Genomic DNA, 14,234 nt, shown 5'->3' with positions numbered 1-14,234 from the left:
TGACTTTAATGTTTAAACAGAAGTATAGTCACCTCGGCCTACCAGAAACTATCTCTCTATTTGTCCTTCTGCCTCTCTCCTCCTCACAAACTACACATTGGCTGGCTCTCCCCAGCCCTTCAAATGCTTCTCAGTGTATCAGGAGTTAAGGCACTAGAGGTTTTGGGGGGTTTTTTTGTGCCAAACAGTATCTGTGCTGTATCTTCAGTAACAAATTATCTGCTTATTTGGTGAATATATCACTATATCCCAAAATTCGTAAGATCCTAATCCAATATTCAAGAACATAACTCCTTCAATTATCTCCATATTACCAAGCTTTTTCTACAGAGGCCTCCTCACTTCTTTGCATGACCTTAATGTAACTTATTTTGGATCTTGGTAGATATTTCATGTTTGGGAATAAGTTTAAAAAGCTCACCTATCTATTCCTGCCCACTCTTCCTGCTTTCCTCCTCCAGAGAGGAGCTGATAGAAGTCAAAAGCCAGAGGTGTAGGGAGAGAGGGAAGAAGAAGAAACAGAATCCTGTGGATATGGGCCTAAATTATTTCCAGGAGTACTGGGGGTCTTTCCAGTTTGCTGTGTTGGTGGCCCCTAAAAATTGCCTTACAAGTATGAGGAACTGTCCACCCAGGCCCTAGTCCAGCTAAACTTTAGAAGACTCAGCATGAAATGACTGAAGTGGTGATTAACCTCGCATTCCTGACTTTCTATTATGGGCTTTTTTAAGTTAGGGCTACTCATTTCCAAGGTGGCCCACTCACATTGTCAAGAAAGCATGTTAAGTGGATACTTTTTGCATTTAAAAAATTTCCATCGCTGGAAAAAAGTACGTACTCACAATCAAACCAACTGAAATTTGGGTGAGAAGATGCTAGAAGAAATGTGTCCTGGAGAGTCCTTTGACTTCCCCTCTCTGTTATTCGTGTGGGAGACATTGAAGAAGAGGCAGGGGAAGGAAATTTACGATCCCCATGCCCAATTGCCTGTCTCCCAGGAATGTTCTTCTGGATGGGTTAAAAGTACCAAAGAAGAATTGCTGCCAAAACTAAACCCCCTTGAGCACAGGCCATATTGTCTCCGTCAAATCTGGTACCATAGTAACTTGGACCAATAATTATTAAATATTGATGTTATGCTAAAGAGATGTAGCTTTACTCTTAATATGAATTCTGCATTTTAAGTTGAATTTTTCTAACGTGAATTACCTTGCCTACTGGTAATACCAATGACTCCTACATAGGTCGCCAGTAACTTAAGAGTCTACTATATGGTTAGAAAAATTTTTAACCAAGGTAGTATAGAGAGTACAGACACAAGCAAGAATACTGCCCCTTGGTTAAATCAAACATTAAAAATGAAGTCACTAAAAAGCAAGTTCATTGATAACAGTTCAAACTGACAACAAAATTGATCTTAATCTTTTGAAAGATTAAAATGAATTAGGCATTTATTTGACTTTGTATGGATTTTGAGGAATGCCACATCTTACTTCTGTCATTTGATACACTGTGATTCTACCCACAGATCCTCAAGCCACCATTGTTTCTATAGAGGATGAAGATGAGAATAAATTTGTCAGCAAGCTGATCAGGGAAAACAAAAACATCACTATGAGAGTGTGGCTTGGGTTATCACGACACTCTTCTGGTAAGTGAGATATTGATCACTACCAGTACTAGAACTACTTTTCCCAAGTCTTCACTCGAAATGGGCAGGGATGACGTCTTAGCTTTCTGCTGGTGGATTATAACTCTGCCGTACCTTTCGATCCCACTGCTGGGTGGGGGAAAAAAAGTTTAGTGTGTTAAACCTAGGCCCAATTTTGTTGTCAGTTTGAACTGTTATCAATGAATTTGCTTTTTAGTGACTTCATTTTTAATGTTTGATTTAACCAAGGGGCAGTATTCTTGCTTGTGTCTGTACTCTCTGTGCTATCTTGATTAAAATTTTTTTTAACCATATAGTAGGCTCTTAAGTTACTGGAGACCTATGTAGGAGTCGTCATTTAAAAGACTCTTTTTGTGGTATTTAAGAACTTACTTTGTGCCAGGCACTGCCCTGAGGTGGATACATGATTATCAATTTGGAAAGGGTCCATGGCCCACATGGGGCTCAATCTTAATTCTCATTTTACAGATGAGGTAACTGAAGCACAGGGAAGTTAAGTGACTTGCCCAGGGTCACACAGCAGATAGGTGGCAGAGCCCAGGTTCTCTGAATCCCAGGCCTATGCTCTCTCCACTAGGCCATGCTGCTTCTGCCTGCTTTTCTCTCTTTTGGACAGAGACGGACCTTAGCCTCCATTAGGATTAAAAATACTTTTTGTGAGCAGATGTTTAAAGGAGAAAACAATTTGAGACTAGTTTTCTGGCTCATAGAACAAAGTGAATTTAATACAGCAGTTCAGGTAAAAATGCTCTCTAAGGATCATATTTCTTGGAATAAACCAACTGACTCCATCCTTGAGAGCATAACAGCAGTTTAGGGCAATTAATAAAACTGTTTAATCCCATCCTGTAGATCGGTCTTGGCGTTGGTTGGATGGTTCCGTGGCCCAGTATGTGAAATGGCAAAAGAAAACCACCAGTGCTGGTGGAAACTGTAGCATTCTTCTGGCCACAAGTGAAGCTTGGAATAAAGTTGAATGTGATCAAGGGTATGGAAGAGTGGTTTGTAAAAAATCCGTGGGTAAGTCCTGGTTTTTTGTTTGTTTCTTTGGTTTTTTTTTGTAAGCAGGGGGAACCTAGCAGCATATGATAAATTATTATAAACATCTTTATTAAACTAAACTCAAAACACCAGTCGTGCACTATTTTTCATGATTCCCAGAAACTTACTCTGTTTAAAAACACTTCCACAGCAAATTTTCATGTATTGTACTCTCCCAAGGCTTATTACAGTGCTCTTCACTGGAAGGGTTTAAATTTTTTTAAAATAAGTTTCCCAAATTGGTCTCTTCAATTGGATTCAAGAGGCTTTGCTAGAAGTATAACACTTTGCGTGGGGGGGGAAACAAAGCCCAAAAAACTTGAGACTAAATAAGGCTTTTATTAAAGTAGAGAAAGGGAAAGCTAGTGCATCTTAATTCCAATTTTGGTGACAGTAGTGGTAAAAATTGAGCATCAGTGGGTGCACTGCACAGAAGAAAGCATGAGGAAGGCTATAACAGAACCAAGAAATGTTCCCTACCCACAAAGAGCTTTCATACTAGTGGGAGTTAAACACAAGTATTTACAAATAGTATAAACAGCATAAATAATTATGTATACTATTGAGTAATTATTGAGTAAGAGTTGAGGATGTGTGATGAGGGTACAGGAGTGTGAGATGAGAGAATCTGGGGGAGATCAAGAATTAATCAGAAGACTTTCTGGATGACGTGAGCATTGAACATGGTGAAAAGTATAATCTAGTTTGTGGCAGAGGAAGGGGTTCCAAGATGGGGAAGCTGTGTGAGTAGAGTTAAGTTTGTCTGAGGGAAGGGGTGAGGAGTTGTATATATGTATATATGGTTGTACATATTTATTACTCTATTTATTTATTTATTTATTTTACTTGTACATCTCTATCCTATTTATTTTATTTTGTTGGTATGTTTGGTTTTGTTCTCTGTCTCCCCCTTTTAGACTGTGAGCCCACTGCTGGGTAGGGACTGTCTCTATGTGTTGCCAATTTGTACTTCCCAAGCGCTTAGTACAGTGCTCTGCACATAGTAAGCGCTCAATAAATACGATTGATTGATTGATTGAGTTGGTGGAGCTTTGAAGCTAGTGGTGAGGAGTTTTAAGAGTCCTTTTGAAGTGAATTAGAGCTTTGACTTGAGGGGTTTGGAACCTAGGAGAACTCCTTGGGGGCAGGAGTCATGTTAATCGTTATCAATGGTATTTAAGCGCTTACTGTGTGCAGCAAACTGTACAAAATGCTTTGGGATAGTACTGTACAACAGAGTTGGTAGGCTTGTCCCCTGCCTGCACTGAATTTACAGTCTACTTCTACGGTTTACCACTCCGTTGTACTCTCCATGCACTTAGTAGAAAGTTGTGCACAGAGTAAGTGCTCAAATTATTGATTTTTGATTATTGTTGATTGAGTGAAACTGCTATTTGTCTAGGACAAAGTTGTAGTGGGCCCACAGTTCTTTAACTTGATTGTAAAGTGCACTGTAGGTGGTAAATTCCTTGAGGGCAGGGATTACTTCTACTGACTTCATTGTATTCCCCCAAGCACTTGGGAAGCAGTGGCTTGGTGGAAAGAGCTCAGGCTTAGGAGTCAGAGGTCATGGGTTCTAATCCTGGCTCTGCCACTTTTCTGCTGTGTGACCTGGGTCAAGTCACTTCACTTCTGTGCCTCAGTTACCTAATCTGTAAAATGGGGATTAAGACTGGAAACCCCACGTGGGACAACCTGATTACCTTGTGTTTACACCAGCGCTTAGAACAGTGTTGCACATAGTAAGCACTTTTCAAATATTATTACTATTATTATTATTACAGTGCTCTGCACACAGTGAGGGTGTAAGTTCATTGACTAGCTCTAGGCTATTAGATGGAGGGAGTTTAAATATCTAAATATCTTTTAATCTGATAGAGAACAGTTTAGCTACTTAAATGGCACAGGAATGGTATTTTAGACTGGTATTTTAGACTTTTAGACTGTGAGCCCACTGTTGGGTAGGGACTGTCTCTATGTGTTGCCAATTTGTACTTCCCAAGCGCTTAGTACAGTGCTCTGCACATAGTAAGTGCTCAATAAATATGATTGATTGATTGGTATGAATTGATCATGCTGAAGTTCTTAGTTCTGTACAAAGCCTGTCTTGAAAATTCTTCCATCAGTCAGTCACATTTGAGTGCTTTCTGTGTGCAGAGCACTGTACTATGTGCTTGGGAGAGTACAATATAACTGAGTTGGTAGACACAAGCGCTGTCCACAATGAGCAACACAGTCTAGAGGAGGACACAGACATTAATATAAATAAATTGCAGATATGTACATAAGGGCTGAGAGACTGGTGAATAAAGGGAGCAAATCAGAGTGATGCAGAAGGGAGTGGGCACAGGAAATAATAATAATAATAATAATAATAATGGCATTTGTTAAGCGCTTACTATGTGCAAAGCACTGTTCTAAGCGCTGAGGTAGATACAAGGCCATCAGGTTATCCCATGTGGGGCTCACATTCTCAACCCCCATTTTACAGATGAGGTAACTGAGGCACAGAGAAGTAAAGTGACTTGCCCAAAATCACACAGCTGACAAGTGGCGGACCTGGGATTTGATGAGGGCTAATCAGGGAAATTTGACTAATGAGGGCTTAGTCAGGGAAAGCCTCTTGGAGGAGAAGCTCCTTCAGTAAGACTTTGAAGGTGGGGAGAGTAATTGTCTGTTGGATATGAAGAGGGAGGGTATTTTAGGCCAGAGGCAGGACATGGGCAAGAGGCTGGTCGCGAGATGGATGCGACCGAGGTACAGCGAGTTGGTTGGCATTAAAGGAGTGAAGGGTTGTAACCACTGATCTTTACCTTCTTGCTCCAAGCCCATCTTCTGTGTTTCAGGAACTACCTTCATAGGAGTGGCTGTAGCATTTGTGGTGATAACTCTTCTAGCACTCATGGGAGGACTGATTTGGTACCTCTACAAAAAAAATCACCTGCACTGGACTGGCTTCACTTCAGTGCGCTATGAGCCGGGCGGGAATGAAGATGATACTGAAGTGTTTACGTCGTTCAATGACTGAGTGTTTCTAAAAGTTGTCCCAATAGAGAAGAAATGCGTTAGTTAAAAGTTCCAAGGTATCGGTGTTAACCTGGTCCAAAGTAAAAAAAAAAAAAAAACAAAACACATTTTCATAGACCTTTTTCATTCAGGATAGTTGTCCTGATTACTACTCCCTCTCACCCTTTGTATTCAATTATTTTCCCCCTCCCCATAATTGAATGAATGTTCAATTCCCAGTTTATGTGCTTTCTCCCTCCAGCTTATGATCAGATGAAACATTTATATCAGGCAGAGTTTTGATTGGGGAAATACTTTTTTCACTAACAATGTTGATGTATGCCTTGAACACTTTGTATCATTTTTGGTGGCTGTAGGAGATCTTAATTTAAACAAGACATTAGCTTTAGTACCCTTCCAGAGAGGAAGCGGTCATACCCTTTTTGTTCTGTTCAAGTGTTTTTTCAGAGGTTCTAAGAAAATGCCTGGTTTTCAGATAAGTAGCATGATCCTCTTAGTCACCGATTTTTATGGTACCGCTAACTGCATTTAGACCAGTAGGTTTTCGAGGGGGAGGGAGGACAATTGCCCAGTACATCTTAGTGTCAAGAGTCTAATGGAACCCTGGTTATAGATTTTTCTCAGATGTAGGAGTCAAGTTTGTCCTCTGGTTATTGGATAGGCATTTATTCTGCAGTTCTACTGAATTCTTAATATGTATCTAGTGCAGGTGACTTTTCCCTTCCCCCTCTTTAAGGGAACCAGGTAAACAGCTGAAGATTTCTAGGCTTGAAATATCTCTCCCCCTTTCTTCCTCCACCCCCACCACCCCAATAATTGGTCTCTCTACCCCTTAGAACAAAGCCATGAAGCACAAGACTGATCCAAGAGCCTTAGCAATCTTGACTATTCTTGTTGTGATTTGCTGCCTGTTTATAAGAGCTGAGAAGATGGTGTGTTCTACTCTCTGATCGTAAGAAATTATTTTAAAATTGAAACTGCAAGATTTACAAATTACTACTCATTTAATGGTAGAGGACTCTTGAATGCTTTACTGTGAACTTTATAACATCACCTCCATTCCTTCCTGAGATAACCAATGGATGTGCTTATTTTGTATAAACTTTTAACTCCTGAATTTATATTTGCACTATTAAAAAATTTTTGTATACATTCTGAAGATAAAACTTAATTTTAATCTTACTCCCAGGACCCTTGAATTGTGAAACTATACAAATTTGCCTTTTTAAAAATATTTCACCAATGTCTTCCAGTACCTTTAATGGAATAATCACTACAGTACCTTTAATCTACCAGACTCCTTTCCTTGTCATGTGAACTGAACTATATGACGTCTTAACTTATTTTTCAAAGACCTAGGGCCAATTTACTGTTTTAGGGAGTGCAGATATTTAAAACAGAGTACTTTAATAAAGAGGTTTTGAGAGTCTGTCTTCCTGAAATTTTAATTTCAAACTACACATTTGGTTAATCTGAGGATTCCCTCTCTTCCCTATCCCATCACTAGTCAGAGCTATTCCTCCTGGCACCAGGCATCATCCAGAGTAGTTTTTCTAATTGCCAAGGATATATTGATCAACTTAAGTATTTGCTTACCATGTTATGCACATTTGGTTTGGGAGATAACAGGTATCTCCCTGGTTCCATCATGTTTCCCTCACCCTGCCCGATTCTTTGAGATTTATTCTCTTTCCCATCCTTAACTTTCCTCCATCCACCTTAGCTGCTCCAACCTGATTCCGTAGTATCCCGGGTGTTTGCCAGGTATTATCCGATAAATCTCCCTCTCTCATGACCATTACCAATATTGTACAGCAGATTATCAGTGATCATGAGAAGTGCTGGAGCAGGTTCTTCTGATAGCAGGTGCATGAACTGAAGGGTATCTTAAGGTATATTTTAATTGTATGGTTTAGGGCTTCACGTAGGTTTTGACATTTAAAGCCCTCAACTCCAGGGTGTGTTACTAAACCTTTTTTAACATCTGAAATCCCGGGTTCTTATGAGAACGCAATGTTGCTACCACTTGTGGATCTACCCAGGAAGGACTGCTTGATGGAGAAGGTACTGTAATTTAGTCAGGCTTCATTCCAGTTTCTTCCTCAGCCGACAGGATTCGGAATGCCACGGATAAATCTACTCCCTTGCCAAGCAAGAATGGGGTTAAACTTCCCGAAGCTTAGTCTAAAAACAAGTAACTTCTGAAATGTTGTTCGTTTTTTAAATTCAAGTTAGTAAATATTAAGATAAATTGAATGGATCGCTCCCCACTCTCTTCAAGGGACCCATAGACCTGGGGGTATTTAAAATAATTCCCAAGTCACTTCCAGATCTCTATGGGTAATTATACTGCTGGATCAAAATAAGCACTTTATTACCCTAACTGATCTAACTTAAAGAATCATTCTAGCATTTTTAACTCCTGCTAATGCTTCCCGAGCGCTTAGTACAGTGCTCTGCACACAGTAAGCGCCCAATAAATACGATTGAATGAATGAATCCCTCTTGCTTTAAACCTTATTCAGTATTTCTGAACCAATTAAGGATTGAATTCATTTTGAGGCCAGACATGTTAGCAGGAGCAAATCCCGTGGAAGTTTGCATCATGAGGAGAGGTGCATAAAAGAACATCAGGTCCCACCATGCCAACGCAACTACATTAGTGTGTTGGATGAAAGTGTCACTAAAAAGATACTATTTATAATGATGTTTATTGATCCTAAGCACGGCCTGAATATAAAGGATGTGTTTAGAATAAAATTTTGGGAAGTCACCTTCTCTTAAATAGGGCATGGAGGTGGATTTTTAAAATGCAAATAAAAAAAAAACTAATGGAAAGCAATTTGTTAGGTCATCATTTCTAAAGAAATGCATTATAATTCTGCATGCATCCCAACTCACTTGGAAATCATTTTAACCCAATCAATCAATCGTATTTATTGAGCGCTTACTGTGTGCAGAGCACTGTACTAAGCGCTTGGGAAGTACAAGTTGGCAACATACAGAGACGGTCCCTACCCAACAGTGGGCTCACAGTCTAGAAGGGGGAGACAGAGAACAAAACCGAACATATTAACAAAATAAATAGAATAAACCCACCGATCCAGATTGACTTAAAGGGATGTTGAAAATCTTGAGTAACTGGACTTATTGTAGTTGTACATGCAGTAGTCAAAAGAATAATTTAAAAGGCCCAGAAGTGATACTTTGATACTTTAGGATTTTATAGTAGGGGTTAGGAGAGAAGCAGCATAGCCTAGTGGCTAGAAGGTCATGGGTTCGAATTCCAGTTCCGCCTTCTGCCTGGTGTGTGACTATGGACAAGTCACTTCACTTCTCTGTGCCTCAAGTACCTCATCTGTAAAATGGGGAGAGACTGTGAGCCGGACAGGGACTGGGTCCATCTCGATTTGCTTGTATCCACCCCAGCACTTAGTACAGTTCCAGTAGGTGCTTAACAAGTACCATCATTATCTTTGTACAGCGTCAGCACAGGGAAATGCTTGGGGGGACAGTGAGAGGTGGTAGATGACAACTTCAATCCCTCCCTAAATTCTCTGCGTGAATGAATTTTTATGAGCGCCCCGGCCCTACCACCCTTCTGGATCAACACATCAGTTCATTCGTGAGTGCTTATTCATTCAATCGTACTTATTGAGCACTTACTGTGTGCAAAGCACTCATTCAAAAGTATTTATTTCATTGTCATATTTATTGAGCGCTTCCTGTGGGCAAAGCACTGTACTAAGTGATTGGAAAGTACAATTCAGCAACAGAGACAATCCCTGCCCACAGAAGGCTCACAGTCTAGAAAGGGGGGAGACAGACATCAGGACATATTTATTACTCTATTTATTTATTTATTTATTTATTTATTTTACTTGTACATTTCTATCCTATTTATTTTATTTTGTTGGTACGTTTGGTTCTGTTCTCTGTCTCCCCCTTTTAGACTGTGAGCCCACTGTTGGGTAGGGACTGTCTCTATGTGTTGCCAATTTGTACTTCCCAAGCGCTTAGTACAGTGCTCTGCACATAGTAAGCGCTCAATGAATACGATTGATTGATTGATTGATTGACAAGTAAACAGGCAGTACAGTAAAGCAGCACTGTACTGAGCTCTTGGGAGAGGAACAGTATAACAATAAATAATAATGGTATTTGTTAAGCGCTTCCTATGTGCAAAGCACTGTTGTAAGCGCTGAGGGGGGATACAAGGTGATTGGGTTGTCCCACGTGGGGCTCACAATCTTAATCCCCATTTGACAGATGAGGGAACTGAGGCCCAGAGAAGCGAAGTGACTGGCCCAAAGTCACACGGCCGATAAGTGGTGGAGTCGGGATTAGAACCCACGACCTCTGACTCCCAAGCCCGGGCTCTTCCCACTGAGCCACGCTGCTTCTCCAACAGCCCCCTTCCTTGCCCACAGTGAGTTTAAGGGGTAGTGGGGGAGACATAGACCTGAATATAAATAAGTATGGATGGGCTTGGTATGCGGTAGCGTGGTTCAGTAGAAAGAGCACGGGCTTTGGAGTCAGAGGTCGTGGGTTCAAATCCCAGCTCCGCCACTTGCCAGCTGTGTGACTTTGGGAAAGTCACTTAACTTCTCTGTGCCTCAGTTCCCTCATCTGTAAAATGGGGAGTAAGACCGTGAGCCCCCCATGGGACAACCTGATCACCTTGTAACCTCCCCAGTGCTTAGCACATAGTAAGCGCTTAATAAATGCCATCGTTGTTATTATTTCTCCCCCCACCCGGACACTCGGCACAAGCCCGCTTCCCACCCTCTCCCCACTTAGAAGCAGCGTGGTTCAGTGGAAAGAGCCCGGGCTTTGGAGTCAAAGGTCGTGGGTTCAAATCCCGACTCCGCCACTTATCGGCTGTGTGACCTCGGGCAAGTCACTTAACTTCTCTGAGCCTCAGTTCCCTCATCTGTCAAATGGAGATGAAGACTGTGAGCCCCATGTGGGACAACCTGATCACCTTGTATCCCCGCGCAGTGCTTAGAACAGCGCTTTGCACATAGTAAGTGCTTAATAAATGGCATCTTTATTATTATTATTATCCCTCCCCCCAGCCCTTAGAAGCAGTGTGGCTCAGTGGAAAGGGCCCAGGCTTTGGAGTCAGAGATCGTGGGTTCAAATCATGGCTCTGCCATGTCAGCTGTGTGACTTTGGGCAAGTCACTTGACTTCTCTGTGCCAGTTCCCTCATCTGTAAAATGGGGATGAAGATCGCGAGCCCCGCGCGGGACAACCTGATCACCTTGCAACCTCCCCAGCGCTTAGAACAGCGCTTTGCACATAGTAAGCTTTGCACTGCTTTGAGAAGCAGTGTGGCTCAGTGGAAAGAGCCCGGGCTTTGGAGTCAGGGGTCATGGGTTCAAGTCCCGGCTCCTCCAATTGTCAGCTGTGTGACTTCGGGCAAGTCACTTCCCTCCTCTGGGCCTCGGTGACCTCATCTGTAAAATGGGGATGAAGACTATGGGCCTCCCGTGGGGCAACCTGATCATCCTGTAACCTCCCCAGCGCTTAGAACAGTGCTTTGCACATAGTAAGCTCCGTCGACGATGCGCGTGCGCATAGTTGGGGGGGGCGCGGGGCCTGCTCGCCTTCGCCGAGCCTGGGCAGACCTAAGCAACTCCATTTTCCTGGCCAGGTTGGGCCCCTGCTAAGTGGGGAAGGACTGGGCGGGGATGGGCTGCCATTTGTTCATTCAATCATCATTCATTCAGTCGTATTTACTGAGCTATTACTGTGTGCGGAGCACTGCGCTAAGCGCTTGGCCACGGCCCAGAGGGGAGTGTGGCTCGTTAGCCACGAAGAGGGCACCTCGCAGGGCGGCTCCGTCAGGTTCTCCAGAAGGTATCCCACTGTGGAAAGGCGTACCTCGTTCTCGCCTGTCCCGCCGTCGACCCCCGGCCCACGTCCTCCCCCGGGCCTGGAATGGCCTCCCTCTGCCCATCCGCCCAGCTAGCTCTCTTCCTCCCTTCAAGGCCCTGCTGAGAGCTCACCTCCTCCAGGAGGCCTTCCCAGACTGAGCCCCTTCCTTCCTCTCCCCCTCGTCCCTCTCCATCCCCCCCATCTTACCTCCTTCCCTTCCCCACAGCACCTGTATATATGTATATATGGTTGTACATATTTATTACTCTATTTTACTTGTACATATCTATCCTATTTATTTTATTTTGTTGGTATGTTTGGTTTTGTTCTCTGTCTCCCCCTTTTAGACTGTGAGCCCACTGTTGGGTAGGGACTGTCTCTATGTGTTGCCAACTTGTACTTCCCAAGAGCTTAGTACAGTGCTCTGCACATAGTAAGCGCTCAATAAATACGATTGATTGATTGATTGATATTGATTGACGGCCTCTTCCTCCAAGCCCTGCTTTTGGAACTTCGCCTGATGGGTGATGGAGGGTCAAGATAGCTGCTCCCGTATCAACAAGACCTCGGTTTACAGGCTTCCTCTTGGAGAAGGAGAACTCTGGCCCGCTGTGGCTTTCCAGAAAAACAGCCCGATTTACGTCTCCGCACCACTAGTCGAGGGACCCCCGTTCCCAAGGCCTCCTCTCATCAATCAATCAATCAATCCATCGTATTTATTGAGCGCTTACTGTGTGCAGAGCGCTGTACTAAGCGCTTGGGAAGTACAAGCTGGCAACATGTAGAGACAGTCCCTACCCAGCAGTGGGCTCGCAGTCTAGAAGGGGGAGACAGAGAACAAAACCAAACACATTAACAAAATAAAACAAATAGAATAGATAGGTACAGGTAAAATAAATAAATAGAGTAATAAATATGTACAAACATATATACATACATACAGGTGCTGTGGAGAAGGGAAGGAGGTTGCCAATTTGTACTTCCCAAGCGCTTAGTACAGTGCTCTGCACATAGTAAGCGCTCAATAAATACGATTGATGATGATGGGGGATGGAGAGGGGGATGAGGGGGAGAGGAAGGAAGGGGCTCAGTCTGGGAAGGCCTCCTGGAGGAGGTGAGCTCTCAGTAAGGCCTTGGAGGGAGGAAGAGAGCTAGCTTGGCGGATGGGTAGAGGGAGGATGGCATTAGCGGAGTCTCCCAGGCCTTCACTCTCCTTTTCGGGATTCTGGATTTCCTGAATTCCAGCCCGAAGAACGAGGCCGAGCTGACTGCGAAAGTGGGGCAGTTGCCCTCTTTACCCTTGCAGGCTTGTCCCCTTGGCACTTTGTTAGATGACAGCTTGCCGGGTCTGTCGGAGAGCCCCGGCCTCGCGTCGGTCAATCCCACCCAAAAGCACCCGGCGTGGAAAGCCAGCGTCTACCAAGGGAAAGCCCAGGTTACGATCGGCATTACCGTAAAAGTCAAATCCATGCAGCACGACAAGCGAGACGTAGCGGACATCCGGCAGGTCTACGGAACTGTGTGACTTTGGGCAAGTCACTTGACTTCCCTGTGCCGGTTCCCTCATCTGTAAAATGGGGATGAAGATCGTGAGCCCCGCGGGGGACAACCTGATCACCGTGGCCCGCCTGTAAGGGGGGGGTGGCCCTTGTAAGGTGAGGTGGCCCCTCCGTTTCCATCTCCGATATGGAGAAGCAGCGTGGCTCGGTGGAAAGAGCCCGGGCTTTGGAGTCGGAGTTCATGGGTTCAAATCCCGGCTCTGCCAGTTGTCAGCTGTGTGACTTTGGGCAAGTCACTTAGCTTCTCTGGGCCTCAGTTTCCTCATCTGTTAAATGGGGATGAAGGTCGTGAGCCCTGTGGGGGGCAACCTGATCACCGTGGCTTGCCTGTAAGGGGGGGTGGCCCTTGTAAGGTGAGGTGGCCCCTCCGTTTCCATCTCCGATATGGAGAAGCAGCGTGGCTCGGTGGAAAGAGCCCGGGCTTTGGAGTCGGAGTTCATGGGTTCAAATCCCGGCTCTGCCAGTTGTCAGCTGTGTGACTTTGGGCAAGTCACTTAACTTCTCTGGGCCTCAGTTTCTTCATTTGTTAAAAGGGGATTAAGATTGTGAGCCCCACATGGGACAACCTGATCACCTGTAAGGGGGGGTGGCCCTTGTAAGGTGAGGTGGCCCCTCCGTTTCCATCTCCGATATGGAGAAGCAATCTGGCTCGGTGGAAAGATCCCGGGCTTTGGAGTCGGAGTTCATGGGTTCAAATCCTGCCTCCGCCAGTTGTCAGCTGTGTGACTTTGGGCAAGTCACTTAGCTTCTCTGGGGCTCAGTTTCCTCATCTGTTAAATGGGGATGAAGACTGTGAGCCCCCTGTGGGACAACCTGATCACCTTGTAACCTCCCCAGCGCTTAGAACAGTGCTTTGCACACAGTAAGCGCTTAATAAATGCCGTCATTATTATTAGTAGTAGTAGTAGTAGTAAGCGCTTCTTCTAGACTGTGATCCCACTGTCGGGTAGGGATCGTCTATGTTGCCAACTCACCTTGTATTCCCCCCCAGCGCTTAGAACAGTGCTTTGCACATAGTAAGCGCTTAATAAATGCCGTTATTATTATTATCAT

At 43.9% G+C, this 14,234-nt stretch overlaps 1 protein-coding gene and 1 pseudogene across 1 annotated transcript in view; both read left to right on the top strand.

The window, feature by feature from the left end:
* LY75 (lymphocyte antigen 75) overlaps positions 1-7,159 on the top strand; it is a 123,044-nt gene extending 115,885 nt beyond the window's left edge. The window contains 4 exon segments of the mRNA XM_038750892.1: positions 1,529-1,651; positions 2,525-2,692; positions 5,560-5,796; positions 6,577-7,159. Of these exon segments, the coding sequence (XP_038606820.1) occupies positions 1,529-1,651; positions 2,525-2,692; positions 5,560-5,741 (473 nt within the window). The 3' untranslated portion in view covers positions 5,742-5,796; positions 6,577-7,159.
* A 4,150-nt stretch (positions 7,160-11,309) lies between these two features.
* On the top strand, positions 11,310-13,147 carry LOC119932078 (annotated as a pseudogene).
* Positions 13,148-14,234: the final 1,087 nt, after the last annotated feature.

Source organism: Tachyglossus aculeatus, chromosome 9 (genome assembly GCF_015852505.1).
Source record: "Tachyglossus aculeatus isolate mTacAcu1 chromosome 9, mTacAcu1.pri, whole genome shotgun sequence".
NCBI classification, from domain to species: Eukaryota; Metazoa; Chordata; class Mammalia; order Monotremata; family Tachyglossidae; genus Tachyglossus; species Tachyglossus aculeatus.
This window is presented reverse-complemented; position numbering and strand designations above follow the sequence as displayed.